Here is an 18290-nt window from a genome sequence, read left to right as displayed (position 1 = left end):
CTGTCTTCTAGACACCAAAGGGGTCAACTTCAACAGCTCTCTGCCAAGACTGCAGAGTCTGTCTCTGTTGTGGGTCAGTGTGGTTTTCCCAGGTCTGCTAAGAACTGGGCTGAGTTAACACATGAGTTACCAAGGATGAAATTATTTGCTGTTGCCTGAAGGCCCATTATAAGGCTTTGTGCATCTTAATCTCACCTAAATTACATTTAGGTTAATTTACATTACAGAATTTCAGTGAAGACTAGATGGATGGGGAGTAGAGAGATAGATGTACTTCAGGCGTTAGCCTGGGGTGAGTTTCTTTCTTCCAAGAATGTGAAACAGAGCTGTGCCTGCCCCTGCTTTGGCACTGCACTAGGTCTGCACTAGGTTTGCTAGCCAGTGATGAGTGGTAATCTACGATGAGGCTGTTTGGAAGAGATAAAGACTCTCCTCATTTTACTTTTAAATGCTCTACCGGTTTCTGCAGACAGTTGCTGCTGACTTGCTCATGGACTGAGATTAGGCAGAAGCTGGTAGGTGCCACCATTTCTCCCCTCCTACTAGACTGGAAACTCATTGCCAGCACAGGGGAAAAAAAGGAAGACATTTTGCTGTAATGAAGGCAGTAGTAGACAAGTGTGGAGTCTGCTTCTCTGTTCTGGCCTGCCAGACCTCCTCACCCAAGTGTCTCAGCTGTGATCTGGCCACCTGTGAGATTCCTTTCTTGATGGGCACCCTGCCATCTTCTGACATTTGACATTTACAGCGTCCAAGTGCAACTGTTGTGACAACCATATGTCTGGAGTAGATGACAAGGAAACTGGAAGTTTGCTTTGGAAATCGGAACCTCCTCTTGGAGCTACAGAGCAGTAAAATAACCTGGTATTTGAGCAATGGTGGGTAGTTGGGCTAGCGTAGTAACATGACACGTAAATGCACGTCGCTCTCCATGGGCTCTGGCTGGCTACCTGTAAGGAGTGCGTTTTAACTGCAGGACCCCTGGGAAGAATTTGCGTGGGCAACAAAATGGACATCTGAGGTTTGACACATCTTTGAAGAGTGGAAAGTTACTCTTCTTTGGCAATAGCTACCTCTAAATCTTTGGCAAGCCCATGTAATTAAACTTGTTGAGGGCACAGTGACCTGCGGATAAGAAAACAGAGCCTGTAATCGCTTTAAGTCAGGAGGCTTTGTTTCTGATAGATTTGTGTCCCTAAGCTCCAGATGAAGATTCACCAGTGTCTTAACATGGGTGTATTCACACGTTACATTGCTCTTCAGACAGGACACGCGTATACTTTGTCCCCTCTGTCCTGTCATCTCCTTCCACTTGCAGGAGCATAGCTGTTTCCTAGACCTCAGCTCCAGCACATTAAATTCAGCTGAAATTAGCTCACAGGTTTATAATAACTTGTTGAATTACAGGCACACACATATGCCATACAAACACACACACACAGAGAACAGTGGCAAAAGGGTATTTTCCTTACAAAACCAGGGAAACATGCTTACTATAATTGTTACTTTCACTCTAATAGTAGCCAGATGTACCAATACCATCATTGTGCCAGGCATGGGACAAAACACAGTGAAAAGAGGCTCTTTCAACATTCTAATATATAATAGGTTTGTTTTTAAGTCTGGTAAGCTCAGCCATGACACCTCAAAAGCAACTTGTTTGGACTGAAGAGTCCATCCTGACCTCCATGAAGTTTCTGATGTGACACCAACCCAGGTAGATGCTATTGCTCACCACCCTGTTATTTATTTATCTCTTTACCAATCATGGTGAACAGTCTGTATGCAGAAAGAGCAGTGGCCAAAAAAAAAGCTATATTGGGTTTAGCCTCCTTCAAGTAAATTAAATGTCTCTGTACTTTGCAATGCAGACATGCCCAAGAGGTGAAGATGGTCTTTCATGTTCCTTCATTAGATGCTGGGGCCTTCCACTTTTTCATTTTTGTTTTCTTTTTTTTCTGTCAGCCTGTCCATTTGCACCAGAAACAGAGCCTACATTTAGTGTGCATATGCATCCATCACTGATGCTTCCCTTTCTCCTCTCTTCCTGCAGGGCCCCAGGGCTGCTGCCATATGAGCCTTTTACAATGGTGGCAGTGAAAATGCTGAAGGAAGAAGCATCTGCAGACATGCAGGCTGACTTTCAGAGGGAGGCAGCCCTCATGGCAGAGTTTGACAATCCGAATATCGTCAAACTTTTAGGTATCTGAATGCCCACATACAGGGTACCATTTTCTGCAAATCCGCTGTGGGGTTGTTGGGGGTGCAGGTGCAAACACACATGCTTGACTGGCTTGGCGCTTAATGCAAATGGCAGTGCTGTTCTCTTTTGTGAGAGAAGATGCCTCTTGCAAAAGAGGTGAGCTTTTCGATGTGCTAGTGCATGCTCTGCTGAAATGTCTGTCACAAGTGTCAAAATGCAGGTCTGATGTGTTGTGTGAATGAAAAGGATGTTGCATTGTAATAAAGTCTCCTTGTCCTGCACTGAGTACGTTGTTGACCATCTTGCTGCCTAGCTCTGCTTCCAGTTTAATAACATTGGCACAGATATCTTCAGGGAAGGCACGAGCTTCCTGGAGCTGTGATTTATTTTTCAGATACTTAAAAAAAGACGAGGAACAAGTCTTGTTACTTTTATGGGTCCCCACTTAAAACTGTGATGTCTGAACATGCACTAGCATTAAAAAAACAAAATGAAACAAACAGAGAAAGGCAACTGCAAAAATTATCTCTTCCTTCCTTTCCCAGGGAAAGGAAACCCCGGTTTATTGGGTATTTCAGAAAGTCTTAATGATGTAGCTTGGCTAATAGGGCGTTCTTCTGTGAAGAAAGCTGCTAACCAAATTTTAATTCATTCAGTATTCAGTTTTTGACTGAAGTGGATGTTGCTAGCCACCTTCACATAGCAATTCTTATTTAAGTTGTTGTGTGCAGATTGGAACCCTGTGAACAGGCAGCTGAGATCATCATTCATTGCAATAGGAGGTTCCACAAAATTTGGAAATAGATAAATCCCATTTTTGGGAAAGCTGGGTTGCTACAAGTACTTTGGCTACAGAAAAGAAAAGCAGGAAATGCCCCAAACTCAAATAAACATTGTGTTTATTGTCAACACATTTTAGGTCCGGAAAGGGCAAAGGTACAGGAACAAACTGGTTTCATATTGTGGGAGTGTGGAGAAAACAGCCATGTTGTTGAAGACAGCTTAGATGATAAAACTTTCACATACACTCCTCATGCTTGTCAGATCCTGATTTTATCACACTGGGAACAGTTATCTGTTTTTCCTCAAAGATTCAAGTATTAGGTCATTGACAAGAATTTCAGATTTCACAATAAGTTGGATGAACCATTGCTAAATGATGGCCCTAAGAAAGCAAAACACATACATTTTAAATGCTGGCTTTTGCTCGTTGGCAATTTAATAATAAGCAGACAAATATTTTTTGCCATATCACTGTATGCTCTGTAAAACTGATGGGAGCGGGGTCCTGTACTGATTCTGGCCCCAGGTAAAGCTGATGTAGGGTCAGGCATGTGTCCTTCACTGGGACTAGGTTCTACATCTATTAGATGTGGCAAATGTCTCCTTTCTGATGTCTGTTTTTAATTTGTCTTTCTTTAATTTTTTAGTATCTGTCATGCCAAAAGTAATTCCTGCAACAAACATTTTTTTGCATGATATGTTAAAAAAAAAAAGAAAAATCCAGAAGAAGTTGTAGTGGGAATGTCTTTGCATTTCAGATAACCCACTGAAGTCTTGAACACGCCCCTTGTGATTACTCCTGAAGTCTTCCTGCATATGTGTAGTCCCTACATCCATATCATTATAAGTATAATTGCAACAAACAAAAGAATTAAGAAGTACAGGGATCAGAATGATAAAGGTTACTTTCTTAAAGTTTGTCCTTCCAGTTGCACCTGGGGAGAGGTAATACTTATATTAATGCCAGCTTAAGCAGGATTGGGGTCTTAACTAATCATAGGTCCAAATGTATATCTTTTTCCTGGGATGTCCAGACAAATGAGGCAACTGCATGATTTATTGGCATCTCCCACAGAGCTCAGCATTAGATTCCTGGTGAAGGAGCTTCAAAGACACAAAGGGATGCATGCAAACTTGGTGGCACTTGCATGCTTCACCTTTTTCTCCGTCCCATCATGCCTTGTTGAAAGTCTCCCCTTTGTGTAAGTGTTTTTGGATTTTTTTGGTTCTGCACAGCAGAGCCCACTTTGCTACCCAAATGACTGGTGTGTTGTGTCTATCTTCTTCCAGGTGTGTGTGCTGTTGGGAAACCAATGTGCCTGCTCTTTGAATACATGGCATATGGGGATCTAAATGAGTACTTGCGTGACCGCTCACCCCGCAACCTCTGCAGCCTGGTGCATGGTAGCCTGGATGCACGGATCAGCCTCTCCAACCCCCTGGCGCTGTGCTGCACCAGCCAGCTCTGCATTGCCAAGCAGGTGGCTGCAGGCATGGCGTACCTCTCTGAGCGCAAGTTTGTCCACCGGGATTTGGCTACCAGGAACTGCCTGGTGGGGGAGAACATGGTAGTCAAAATAGCCGACTTTGGTCTCTCAAGGAACATGTATTCGGCTGACTATTACAAAGCAAATGAGAATGATGCCATCCCCATCCGCTGGATGCCCCCTGAGTCCATTTTCTACAACCGCTACACCACAGAGTCTGATGTATGGGCCTATGGGGTGGTGCTGTGGGAGATCTTCTCCTATGGCATGCAGCCCTACTATGGGATGGCTCATGAAGAGGTCATCTACTACGTGAGGGATGGGAACGTACTCTCCTGCCCAGACAATTGTCCTCTGGAGCTCTACAACCTGATGCGCCTCTGCTGGAGCAAGCTGCCTGCTGACCGGCCAGGCTTTGCCAGCATCCACCGCATCTTGGAGCGCATGTATGAGAGGGCTGTGGCCACCCCGTCAGTCTGAGGGGTGCACCTGGGGACGTCCCTGGGTTCACCCATCCAGGCTGACTCGGACCAGCCTGTGGGGTCCTGAGCAGCAGCTCTACGCAAAGCCCTGCTTTAGGAGGAGGAGAAACAACTTTTCCTTTGCCAAGCAAGAAGTGTGGACTGCACCCCACTACAGTGGGCTATACCTCCCTGAGTGGAACTGTACCTCCAAAATGACAGTGCTGTCCCCTGGCCACCAAACCCGGACAACTGGGTTTGGTGAGGGTGGTGGCTGTGCCAACTCATTACCTACGTTAGGCATTTCCAGGAGCAGAGTTCCCCAGGGAAAGCAAACCAACATTTTGCTGGTGTCACTTCCCTTCCTCACAGGTCCCTCCATATCCTTCTGCATTTGTGGTCCTGGCGTTCACCTTTTCCCTCCCTTCCTTAAATGTTTTCAAGTATTATTTGAAAAAAAACCAAACAAATGATTGCAGAAATCAGTCTTTTTGGGGATATTGTTATTATTTTATTTTTCGTACTTACTTCCTTTTGTAGAAAAAGGATGTTTCTGAAGCCATAGGGCACTTTCTTTTTCCTTTTAACTTCCATTTCCTCTTTGACACTCATGAACATAACATTGACAGAGTAAAAAGAGGAGCCTGCAGGACCACTGGCAGCTGCCTGCATCTCATGTTACATGGACAGGCAAACTCCTGTTAAACATGGAGCCTTAACGTTTTCAAAAGTGGAAAATCCGCAGCGAGGTTCATTTAATGTTTGTTAAGATCTCATCCAAAAACTTGCCTCAGTGAATTGCAGCCCCGAGGCTGCAATTCACTGCCTTCCCCTGCAACAAAGCCAATTGGTGTTAAGGGAGAAATTCAGGCCAAAGGTCTTGTCCCGCACCTGGTAGATCTCTGAGTTGTATCTGTTTGCCTTTGCCTGCCTGCAGGATGGTCCTAACTGCATCCAAAGCAGGAAGAAATGCAGCCCCTCTTGCAGAAATGTGGCACGTTATGCTACTTACTTCTCTCCTTTTCCTTTCCAGTCTTTGCCTCCTGTTTCTGGTTTTCCTTTCCTGACAGTAGCTCCTAACCCCTGTGAGCTCCTACTACAACGTTTGCTGGCCACCTTTCCTTGTGCTGCAGTTTGCAGGTGCAGAAGTAAAGAAGGTGGAATCCTGCCATCAGCTGCCTTCAGAGACAACCTGCCAGTTAGGAGAAGGTGGAAAAGGGTGTGTTCACACTCTACACGAGAAATGTTGTAGACTGTTCATCTGTGGGGAAAAGATGAGACTGCCTTCATTACACATGGTCTGCAGCCCATCCCCAAACACCAAATGTTGTTTCTCTGCTAAAAGTTCTCCTAATATGATGGATGCTTCAGTACCAGAAAAAATTATATTCCTCTGAGGACAGGTTGTACTGGTTAGTTCCTTTGGCTGTGAGAAGTAGTTGTCCCAGAGCCTCATCACTGATACGAAATATAGCCAGAGGCAGGGATGTGCATTATCCTGGCAGAACAAGAGTGCTAGTGAGTGAGCGGTTGGTGTGGCTTCCATAACTGGGACACACTGGTTAAGTCTATTCAAGAAACAGCAGTTAAGAGCAGCCTTCTGTAGGGCTACCAGGAGTATCCTTGTTTTCTGGAAGGTAGGCTTGAAAAGCTCTGCCAAACGTTGTGAAGAACAAAACTGGAAAGCATGCACCTTCCTCTGCTGTTTTCCTGTAATGTGAGCTAGTTGTCTGCTACATCATAAGGTTATTTTCTTCCTTTTTCTTTTTAAATAAGCATAGTTCATTCTGGTTGTGGCCATAAGAGCATAGCTCAGTGTTTTCAAACCACCGGTGTCAATTTCACTTGAAGCAAAGAACTCACAACTACCCAAGACTGTGGGAAGAAAGAGGAAGCTCTGTTTGGCCTGCAAAATGTTGAAATGCTAAAAATGCTTGGATATCTGCACAGTGAGCACAAAATGACCTGTGCTATCTTTCTCATTTAGCAGTTCTACCATCATGCCACTATGACAGAAGAACTTACTGAGGTTTAGATACTAAAAAAATATCCCCCCTGAGAACCCCAAAGCCCTCTGTTTAAATAAAATAGTGACTGGAGATCCTTACATAGCTCCTGTTACCACATTATGACTGCCTCACAGTCCTCAGTGTTGAATTCTGTTAGGTTTTGTCAGTTACCTGGCTGTCCTCCCTGTGCTGCAGCAGCAGGGTTGAGGAGGCAAGTCTGAATGGATGGGGGGTGAGCTGTATCCCCAGCTGAGCAGAGGTGCCTGCAGCCTCTGCCAAGCTGAGCCCCACTGCACAGTCCAGCAGCTGCTCCATCTCTGTAACGGAAGATGTAAATTCAAGAGCCTTGCAGTGCTTGTGGAAGCAGGGGTTTTGCCACTCTTTTTAGAGAGGGCATGGTCAGACCTTGTATGTGGGTAGCGGTGTGAGTCCAGGTACTCGGCACCTCCTCTGAATCAACCAAGTCTCTTAAACCAAGAAAAGGGCGCAAGAACAGGTGGCAAAACCTGCAGCATATGCTAATGTGAACATACTCATTTACAGTCTAAAGAACAGTCTGCTTTTCTTCCTTCTAGGATCCCAGTGCTTTCCTCAGTTGCTTGCTCTCCATTTCCCCCAGCTAGACTGCTTTGAAACCACAATCACGGTTTTCTTCTTGTTTTCATGTGGGATGAAGTTATGTGCCTGTAATGTCACATGCTATGACGTTTCCCTCACTTTGTGGAAGAAGGACTTCCACTAACTCAGAAGGGTAGCCCTTTTCATTGCACTTTCCTAGCCCAAATTCTTATCTCAGTGACCCCATGTTCAGGTCAACGTGGGCCTGCAGTTACGAGTGGAAAATTCAGTTTTCCTTGTCCAGTATTGCAGCCTTTGCACCATAAACACGCACCGAAATGTGTGGTAGTAAGTGACTGCAGGTTGGGTTGGAAAATGCTTCCTGCATTGTAAGAGGAAAGACATAATTTCAAGATCAACTCACAGAGAAGCTCTCTGCAGCATGTTCTCCAGGGATGATAATCGCTCCTGCATCACAATCCAGGTCCCTAAATCATGATGTTCTTTGAGTATTGAATGGTAGACAGACCTTCTGCTGCCTTGGTGTATTAGCTGGATTTTAGCCTCAGTTTCCTCCTGTTACACACTTCTCAGCCTGTTAAAAGCTGGAGGTTGAATTGCTTTCATAATTTGCCTTCTTTCACAGCTTTCTTTTCTCATCCTTTTGTTTGAGACTTCTGCTTTCTTCAGTGTATGTTATATGGTGTGCTACTCCAGAAACTTATACACTTTCTGTTTAACTACAGCATAATTCAAATTTTGGATTGGAATAAACCCAGGGATTGTGAGACAGTAGAAGAGAAAGGAAAATTTGTTACTCACAAATTTGTTTGGAAACAAAAACTATTTTGCAGTCTCTAATTTGGCTTTATAATTCATATAGAGAAAGACCATGAACCAGAAATGAATATTTTTGGTGCTTCGGTTCCCATTCCCACAGATGGCAGAGGAAGCCTTGCAGTCAGTGGCACTGCATGAGAACCCTGAGGAGAAGAAGAGATTTGCAGCACATTTGATGTACCCATTCCCTCTGCAAGTGCCCTGACTAGATCATTTGCAGCATGTATACAGCTTTATCCTGGATGACATAATGTGAAATCTGATCAACTAAACAGTGCAGAAATCCTCTCAGTTTCCCATGACTCTATTTAACAGTTGCATTTAACATACATGTTAAATTCGATTCGTATTCGATTAGACATTGCCTGCAACGTGATCAGATTTGGTTTAGAGGGATTGCCTCTCAAACACACTGTGGACAAAATTTAACTGTCTGGTCTCATTTCTCCAAGGGTATCTCATAATTATTATTCTGTGATTGTTTGTTATGCATTTCATGAATGATGGCTTTGAAAGACAACCCAAACAGAGATGTACATTTCTTATTATCCCAAACTGTGTAATTCATGCATGCAATATTTTATAAAATAAAGGGATATCAGAAAAGGGTAATACTAAGTCTTATCTCTCTGTTCTCTTCTTGCTCCAGCACTCAGGATTTGTTTCTGAAAATGGATGCATTTCATTATATTGAAACAGCTTTATTACAGCTTTAATATCACAGTGGTTATACCATATGCAATTGCCCTTGTAAGTTAGCCTATTATGTGTGCTTAAAGGCATGTGGTTTTGATGGGTTAACCTGTGTGCTACAGGAACACACTGAGAGACTATAGACTGAATGAGACAACTCAAGATTGGAATGACATCTGTCTCACTCCTGATTTCTGCTGGTGTTTGTGCCTGGATTGTGCCTGTGAATGAAGTGCAGTATAGAGTCAAAAGGGAATAGAGTTTGCTGTCTGTAGAACCCCACACAGAAAAGTTTGTCACTGATGGGTTTACCTAAAAAGTCAGAACTCCTTTTTCTGCGCATGATTCTTGAACATGAACTCATTCAGTAAGTCTATGAGAATTTTAACTATTTTAAAATTAATTGCAAATATTTGACAATCAGAACTGGAAAGTAAAACTGAACTTCCTGACTACTATTAGCTAGGCAAAGCATGAAGTATATAGTATATTCTTTCTCTCTCTGGTTTTTGTTTTGGTCCAAATATGATGTGAAATGTTTTCTGCGAATAGTCTAGCTTGAAATCTTAGGAAAAAAAAAAGTGTTTTGTAAATGCAGTCCTCACTGAGAAAGTCAATAATGAACTAGGAAAAGCTACTATTTAGTCCTTTCAGTTGGGGTGAATCCTAATGAGAAGGTTGGCTCTTACACACCAAGTTTTTTCAAGGTGTGAGGAGAAGTGGGATCTTCATTTCCCATCACAAAACCAAGTGGTCTTTGAATCTTTAGAAACACATTTTTGTAGCCTGGGCTAAAAGGTTAACCTTATGACAGAATCTGTCACCTCCAGCAGTGTGATCACTTCCAGGCTCTCCTCCCTCCAAATCTCTCTGAGATCACCTGAACTGGTCAGCACAAGCAGATGTCCCCAATGTCATGAGTCACCCTGAGTATTTTGGATAGTACAGCAGTAACGTTGGCCCTCCTGAATGGAGCAATGAGAGTAACATGTGGTTGGGGATGTAATGGATTATTTAATTTTCCTTGGCTTTTATTTGTGTTCTCATGAATGCATATGCTTGTGTTTGTGTGTGTATAGGAATGGACAGGGTGAGGAAGCACGCTTTGTGTGGAGGGAGAAAGAGGTTTCAGTCACCTTCCGTGCAAATTTCTCATTGTGTCTTTCAAAACCTTCACTTCACCCATTTCCACTCTGTTTAAAACTTCTCATCTTCAGCTGGATGTAATGACATCTTGCCGTCATCAAAGGAATCTTGAGGTCTTAACAGGCCTTTGCCAAGTCCCCGACATTACAGCAATGTGGGAGCTGCTACCCCCTCTGCTGCCAGTGTGGAGCTCTGAAGTAAATATGAAACTGCCTTTCGTATTTCATAAAGAAATCAGAGTCCAACAGTGGTTGTCAAATGCAGAATTAGGATCTTTTACATATCAGCAAGAAGGGAAAAAAAGGGGAAAAAAGAGAAGTCCTGCCAATTTACCAACCCAACAAAGACATAGAACCTGCTATAATAACATAATGGATGTTTTTCAAGTTTCTCAACCTTAGGAGAGAAAATATGCACTCATTCACTGGAAAATATTTAGAAAATCACTTTTTTATATAGTCTTGCTGTATTTAGCCAAGAACCTTCCCTAGAGGTAGCTGTCCATACTGGTGGCACAGTGGCCAGCTGTAACCTTAAAATGGGTAATATCTGAGGAGCTCAAAGCTGCCCTTAAAGCCAGTACCTACAATTTTCTCAGTGCAGGAGGTGGTAGCCTGGAGTGAAGGTTGCGCTCTATACCACTGACATATTTCTGTGCTAGCACAGCATCTTCTAGTGTCCTGCAAATTTAAGATTAAGTAAGGAAGAGTTTCATTAGCAGCTGATCGACAGGATGTTTTATGATGAATTTGGACTAACACGCATCAATTAAATAATTGATTATTAAAGATTTTTTTTTCTGTTTGCTGTGATGCTTTAAACCTCATGCCATTTATAGGCCAATGTGTTTACTTTGAGATAACCATGCTATACTGGGCATGAGTGAACACGTTGAGGCACTTGTATGTTTGCCTGCCCTCCCCCATGGCTGTTATGTAAAAGAGATATTACAGCTTTGGAGTTTATATAGGCTAGCAAAATTTTATGTAAACAAACAACTTAATGGAAGAGGGGACCTGTGCAGAAATGAGAAGTGCCATATGAATGAATGGGGGTAATTCACCCTCTGAATGGTGAGCTCATGCTGTGCTATATTTAACTACTTATTTAAAGCGGTGCTAACTTCACAGCAGTGACACTGGAGAACAGGAGGGCTTTGGTTATGGTGAAAATGGGGAACTTCCCGTGGGTGGCTGGGAGCAGGCAGGATGACATAGGACCTGTGCATGTAAAGGGCAGCAGGGAACAGGGTGTTCCTCACCGGAGGAACATGCCATTTTCCTGAGAGATGCGATACCCCAGGCATGCTCATTTCTGTGCTGAATTCACTTAAATTTGGTTGGGATTTGCTCCCAGTGCCATTGCTATCGTTCCTCTTGTTCTGGAGCACAGTGAGCTGTCTTGGTGGTCCAAGACCCTGAACTCCCCACACCTTGAGCTCCTTTCAATGAAAGCAGCAGGACAGCCCTGCTCCCCTCTCCGCTCCCTTCCTCCTGTCGTGACCTGGCAGACTCCCCACCTGCTGCTCAGAGCAGGGAATCCGCTTCACTGGTTATGGGTCTGGGCAGTGCAAACAAACACTAGGACTCACAGTGTGATTAATGTGATTGCTTTCCTGAATGCTATAAATAAATGCCCACAGGCAAATCACTATCCCTAGTAATATAATGGAGGCAGTGATCGTATGTTGATCACCCTGGATAGTATTAAAATAAACAACACACAGGAAGGTAAAGGAATAGACTACAGCTTTGACCAAAACATTATAGTAAGCTACAAGCAAAAGAAAGTAAATACACATATGACCTGCTCAGAGGGAAAGCACAGCGTGACAGTGGTAGGGAATCTCAGGCTGGCTGAGAGGCAGCTTCATCGAGTGGTCTCTGAAGCCAAGATTTTATACCCTAGAAGTCACATAGGTTTTTTGTATGGAGAACTTAGATAAGCAAGCCTTTTTTATCAGTTTATGCACAACACGAAGGTGTTACAACACTGGATAAGTGCTCCTCCTTAGTTGATAGGTGGTTTTGTCTTTTGGGTTTTGTTCTGTTTGAGTTGGATAGTGTGAGCGAGGCATCACACACCCACAGTAGGGATCAAGGGCCTCAGAAAGTAGAAACTACTCGCCCTGTGCCTGGTCCTGCTCTTTTCTTACAGCTTCAATGGCAGTTTCCCTTCTTCAGCACACTTCTTTGTTGTTTTTTCCAACCAACAGCCTGAACCTCACACCTCCCCATGCTGCACTGCTTTCATCGGACTGCAGGGTCCAGGCAGGTGCATGTCCATGGGGTGGGCAGCACTGACAAACAAGGTGCATGTCTCCACTACTCCTTTGGTGGGATGTTGGCTGCCTCTGCTCAGACCAGCGCTACTCTGCCCCACGTGGGAGCTTGATGTGTGATACGGCTGCAAGTCTCCATGGGGCTGGGAAGCTCTGCCTTGTTTAGAAAGAGCTCCTGGCGAGGACTGTACAAAATGTTCAGATCAAAACCTCCAGCAATGCAAAGCCACTTGCTTCTGGGTGTCATTACTTGTCCTGATGAGGTTTGCTAAGAGGATCCGCAAGCTGCTAGGCTGCTGCTCGGCTCCATTTCAAGAGAAACTGGCCTGATTTATTGCCTGGTGTCAGTAGCACATTGCAGTCCGACAGTCGTGGACTGGCAGGGGAACGGACAAGATGACTTGGTATCTGTATGTCTTGCATGTGAGATCTTCAAGTCAACAGCAAAGCATGCTAATGATCTGTCCTCTCATTAATCTGGGATGTGAAAAATTGTGAAATACTGTCTGGGAACCAGGTGGCACCTGTCTAGACAAAACAATAAAGTTTTTGGCCAATCTATTTTACGTGTAACACACTGCATGCAGACATGGCACTGACACTTGTACGCTGTGCTGAACAGCACTGTTGTCTCTTTTGCAAACAAGGTGCATTATTTCCCTGGGTGTTCAGGGCAGCAGAGTACTGGATTTGGCTTGCATGAGATAAATCCTGTCAATGAAAGGGACACACTGCCTGTTTGGAAACATATCCTGACTCAGCAAGACTTGCACAAATATTTTCCTTGGACAGCTACCATACAGTCAAGTAGCTGCTACTACACTTTTGCCCTTTTGTGCCACTCCAGACAAAGGATTATCTGTTAGCAAGAAGATTTTTAAAATAACTTGAGATAAAATGTTAGATTAGAATATTACATATGAGATAAAAGTATCTCTCTCTATGATAAAAAATATGCATAGTTCATACTTTTGGGACTGTGAGGTCCTCTTTGGCTTCACTGGCAACCCTTCTAACTTTACTCAGAGTTTAGTGGGGCTGATAATTATTCACTGCTTCTGCCAACACAGGAATGAAGGGGCCCCCAATGAACTTAACAACAAGGAAGCAAAAAACCTTACACAAGGCACCACTACATGTGCAGGAGGCTACAGATGTCAAAAGCATGAAAAAATTTAAAGAAAAAGAAAAAAGGATCCCACAAATTCACACAGGGGAGGCCCACCTACTTTCATTACATTTTATGGTTTCAGTGCCTTACAGTTCTGTTTTCTCAAAGCTTTTAGAGGAACACTGGGCAAAAGACTTACTTTATGGATGTAGGTGTGACCTGATCTGGTACTTTTCTTAAAATATCTGCTGATGACGGTTGGAGCCAGGATACCAAATGTCTGACCTTCTGATGCCTGATTTACTACTTCTATTGTGAGACTCATTTGCTAAAGGGCCCGGGTTGTAAAATCTGGGCTCAGATCACGGAACTTTACTACCTGAAGGACATTTGGTTGGTCTGAGCTTGACATAAAGCATGTAACTGGACAAAAAGAAATTAACTTTCTGTTTCCCTTTGCAGTGCTTTATTGTCTCTTGGATAATGTTATAATACTTGCTGAACAAATATCTGTGCACCCTTCAATGGGTCAATGCCTTGTGTGCTTCTGCAGGGTCAAGGGGATCAGAAAAACTCTTCTTGGTGTAATTCAAAGTCTTGCTACCCACTGACTTGTGTCAACAGCTTTTGAAGCCTTCACCATGTTTCCAGCTGACAAAGATGCACCAGTATTAAAAATTGAAGGGAAATAACTGGGAGGTATAATGAAAAACTGACCAGAGGATACAGAGCAAGGAGCCAAGCTCATCTGCACAGTCAGCTGCTAGAGGCCAGCACTGAAGCTGTACAGCTGCCCATGCTAGTACCTGCACTGCAAAGGGAGTCCAGCCCTGTGGTCCCACTGTGCTGACTGGGATTGCACACAGTCACTTTCCAAGTTAAAATCAAGAAAACATGCGTTAGGAACCTCTGTCTCTGAGCCAGCCATAGGGAAACTTGCTGAAAGCTGAATGCACACACCACTGGTTTCCAGAGTCTGGTCATGTCTCTAAGGCTACCCCTGCACTGCACTCATTTGGTGCACCAACATTTCAGGGCCAAGTAATTTTCTTCCTGCAGACTTGGCAACGCCATTACTTGTAAACATTGACACGGCATCATCAGCGGCATTTCTTAGCAGGTGCTCTTTCCATTCAGTCACTACCAGCTATCAGTCCTCTGGCTTCAAGTGATGGCGGCCAAATGTGATTCTTTCAGTTCCAAACACTGGAACTGTTGATCTAAGCAGCTGGCTGCCTCTTCTCCCCTGGGCAGGCCTTTTTCCAAGGGAATCCGTGATTCATCTGCAGATGGCTCCCTGGTTTGGCAGGCAGCTCCACCCACAGCCAAGAAAACGGGCAATCCCAGCGCTAGCTGCCCCAGCAAGGATGTGAGCCCCACTGCTGGCGCAGGTGTACCTGCATTTCCAGAAGCTTCTTCCCATTTCTTTTGGGCTCAACGCTTGGCTGAACGGTAGGAAAGAAAATGGCTTGCAGGCACACCATCCTGCTGCAAATATGCCTTCCAGCAACACTGTGATACTGCAGGATGACACCTGCAAGGCACCCCAGGATGGATGTGACTGCTTCTGAGGTGGTCTGAGATGGCTTTTCTGTCATCCTGAGGAATACAATTTGTCCTGGCGAAGCAGCAGCAAGTGTGTTGATGCTATTACCAAGTAACAGGCATGGTGGTGTACAGCAGGGATCATTTCCTGATCCACTCAGTTTCCTGGGGAAGGAAAAGTGAGGCAGAAGTATGAGACTCGTCCTTCACCCTTCCCTAGCATAGTTAGTGCTGCTTACTGGCCCTTGAAGTCAAACTTCCTTTAATTCTGGTGCCAGCAGGAGAATTTGGCTTGCTCAGAGCATGCTTGAAAATGCCACACTCACTGTTGACAGCAGGGTTTTCATAGTGCCAATGGTTATGCAAGGCAAAGATTTATAACATCTATGCTGATGTGAATCCAAACAGTTTTGACCACGTAATGCAGCTTTTTGAGTTGCTGCATATTCATGCTGGAGTTATATAATACGAGTGACCCGCACCTGACCTCCCCTGGCAGCTTCCTGCATGTAATTAGAGATCTCTTGGCGACAAATTTATGCTTGGATCCAAACAGTTTGGCAAATTCCAGATACAGAAATTTCTGGCAAGCTGGGAATCCAAATAGCCCAATGCTGCCCCTGGAGCATCTTCCCAGGGACACACACTTTGGTAGCAGATGGACAAAGAAAATCTCCTCTCTCCCTCTTTCCCCTTTCCCCTTGCCTTGGAGGTACTTTCATAAGGAATAGCCTCCTGGTGCCTGCTGCCTGGCTGAATTAATAGGTTACATCGAGCTCCGGTGAAGTGCCTTTTCTATAAGGTTTGTCTTCTTTAAAATCAAACGTATGTCTTGATACAGTCAAAACACTGCCGCCTGCCACCTACATCAGAGCAAATCCGTGCTGTGAGGCTCCCAAGTCAAAATGCCAGGAGGGTACTGGATGTCTGCTGCCTTTTTAGAGCTTGTGATACAGCGTTCATCACTGCAGCAGGAGAGCAAGTGTGAAAAACAAGGAGACATGAACTACCTTGCTAGGTCAGGTAGTTGTCACCTAAACCTGCGGTGGTGGGAAGGCGGAGCTGTAACCCACAGCTCTGATCAGGCAAAACATCAGCCCCAAGACTTAACTGAAGGCCAATCCCAGGACAGCTGGAGTATAGTGCTGGCCCCATGGGAGACCCAGTGGATGAAGGGTGTGTGGGACACTAAGATACATTACTCTTAGTTTTACCTAGCGTAGCTCTAGCCTGAACAAGCAAATGGGTGGCCTTAGGGCCATGGTGAGTTGCCCAGCAATGTTCAGTGAAGCATGGACTTGTTTAAAAAACATTTTCCTATTTCTGTCTAAACAGAGGCTTCAAACCTACACCCACAGTAGCATAATGGAAATTTTGCAAGACCCACCAGAGCCAACTCATTATAAAATGAGGCTCATACAAAATGGGATAGCCTGTCTGTGGGTGAGCAAAGTGAAACTCTCTACTGCTATCATGAATGGGTCTGGATCAAGCTAGCGTATTTTGTATAAGCTGCTGAGAGTACTCCTGTGGAGCCAGTAGGTGAGAATACTTAACAGAGCTTGCCATAGGGGTGTGTGCAGTTTATACCTTTCTGAGCACAAAAGTTCAGTGTTTTGGCACAGAGACTTGCCCATAAATATCTGTCAAAAACCTATTACCAAACAAACAGGATAGCTTTCTGAAACATGCTCAGCCATGTTCTCCACCCTGCTCCTGGTTTTGTTTGTTTTGGGCTTTTTTTTTGTTGGTTTGGTTTTTTTTTTGTCTTCTCACAATCCTGGGTAAAATGCAAAAAAAAAAAAAATAAAAAATAGGGTACATTTCAATCTATTATATGTAGCGTAATGGGGTCTGATCCAGCTTTCATTTGTCAGTTGAAAAGTCCCATTACACTTACTTGGGAGACAGCTACAGTACACAGTGAACTGTAGTTAAGTTAAACACAAACCCAACCACTGAGAAAGCAATGAGAAGTGCCATGATAGATGTTTTCCCCTGGTGTTAGAATCCTTGGGGATGCAAGGTGATAGATGTGCCTGAACCTTTCTGGAAGAAGTTATTTCACAAAGAAACAGGCCCTTTCATGGGCTCCTTCATCTAGGAATGAACCAACTTATTCCACAGAGTTACTATACTAAATCAGTTAGACTGAACCTGTGATAAAATAGTATTTGGGAAACTGTCTTGGAGGCAGAGGGTTAGGATCTCTGTTGCTTTCTTTCATTCTTATGTATATCACTTTACAGGCTGTTGGGACTGACTGTTCCCTGGCTTTCTTTGACAAAGCAGTGACAAATTTCTGCAGGTGTCCTGGGGCACAAAGCGTTGCTGTTTGATGAATAGTGGTCAAAATTAATAGTGCTGCAGACTTGGAAGGGCTTTGGACCACACAGGTTGCATCCTCACTAACAGACAGCGCTTCTGGCTGGGCACCTCTGTGCTATCTCTCATTTAGCGTTATTTGTTTGAAGGAAAGAGAACAGGGGTGGGGGGAATCAACTCATCAGCTCTCACACTGCTTGCCCAAAATTTTCAGTCCTTACTAACAGAGACCTTCTCGCCTCTCCTCCCTTCAGATCCTGAGAAAACAAAACAATAACTCTCATGACTCAATACCTCTTCGGGTCAGGCTGCTTTGCTCTCCTCCCTCCTCTTATTGCAACAGCAGCTTGAGGACAAGGTAAGGTTAAGCATTGCACTCGGTAGCATCGAGGTTTGTTGAGGCTGACACGCAAGTAGTCACTAGCTCTTGGTTGCATATAAAGCTACAAGCTGCATCTTTATCAGCTGGAAGCACAGAAAGTTAGAAACTCACAAAGGGGAAAAAAATAATATAAACAGAAATCATCTGTGGCCCTCCATATGGGATTAAGAAATGCCAGGAAGAAATAAGTTTCTCCATACAATCCCCCCCCCCCCAAAATCCAAACAAGAGGAGCTGTAACTGCTAAGGTCCATGGCTTTTGCAACGGAGTGAGCAGTTTCACACAAGAGCAAGCTGTGCAGGTGTAAAGAGTGCAGGGCTGGGAAAGCAACAACAGGTTTGCGGAGGTTGGATTTCTTGGCAGGGGTGTGTGTGTATCCTTTAGGGGATGACGGTCTGCCAAAATATGCTGCACACTCAAATCACAGACACTGACTATGCTGCCACAAGGGAAAAGACAGCACAG

The 18290-nt window shown here is 44.2% G+C and overlaps 1 protein-coding gene across 1 annotated transcript in view; it reads left to right on the top strand.

Annotated features, from left to right (window-relative positions):
- Window positions 1-18033, top strand: part of MUSK (muscle associated receptor tyrosine kinase) — a gene marked incomplete at its 5' end in the record, with an annotated part of 67286 nt that extends 49253 nt beyond the window's left edge. The window contains 2 exons of the mRNA XM_080371500.1: window positions 2054-2202; window positions 4277-18033. Of these exons, the coding sequence (XP_080227626.1) occupies window positions 2054-2202; window positions 4277-4953 (826 nt within the window). The 3' untranslated portion in view covers window positions 4954-18033. The remainder of the gene's footprint in view (window positions 1-2053; window positions 2203-4276) is intronic.
- Between the last annotated feature and the right edge of the window lie 257 nt (window positions 18034-18290).

The sequence above is a fragment of the Falco punctatus genome (assembly GCF_963210335.1).
Source record: "Falco punctatus genome assembly, chromosome: Z".
In the NCBI taxonomy this organism is placed as follows: Eukaryota; Metazoa; Chordata; class Aves; order Falconiformes; family Falconidae; genus Falco; species Falco punctatus.
Note: the sequence above shows the minus strand (reverse complement) of the source record. Positions and strands in the feature narration are given on the sequence as shown.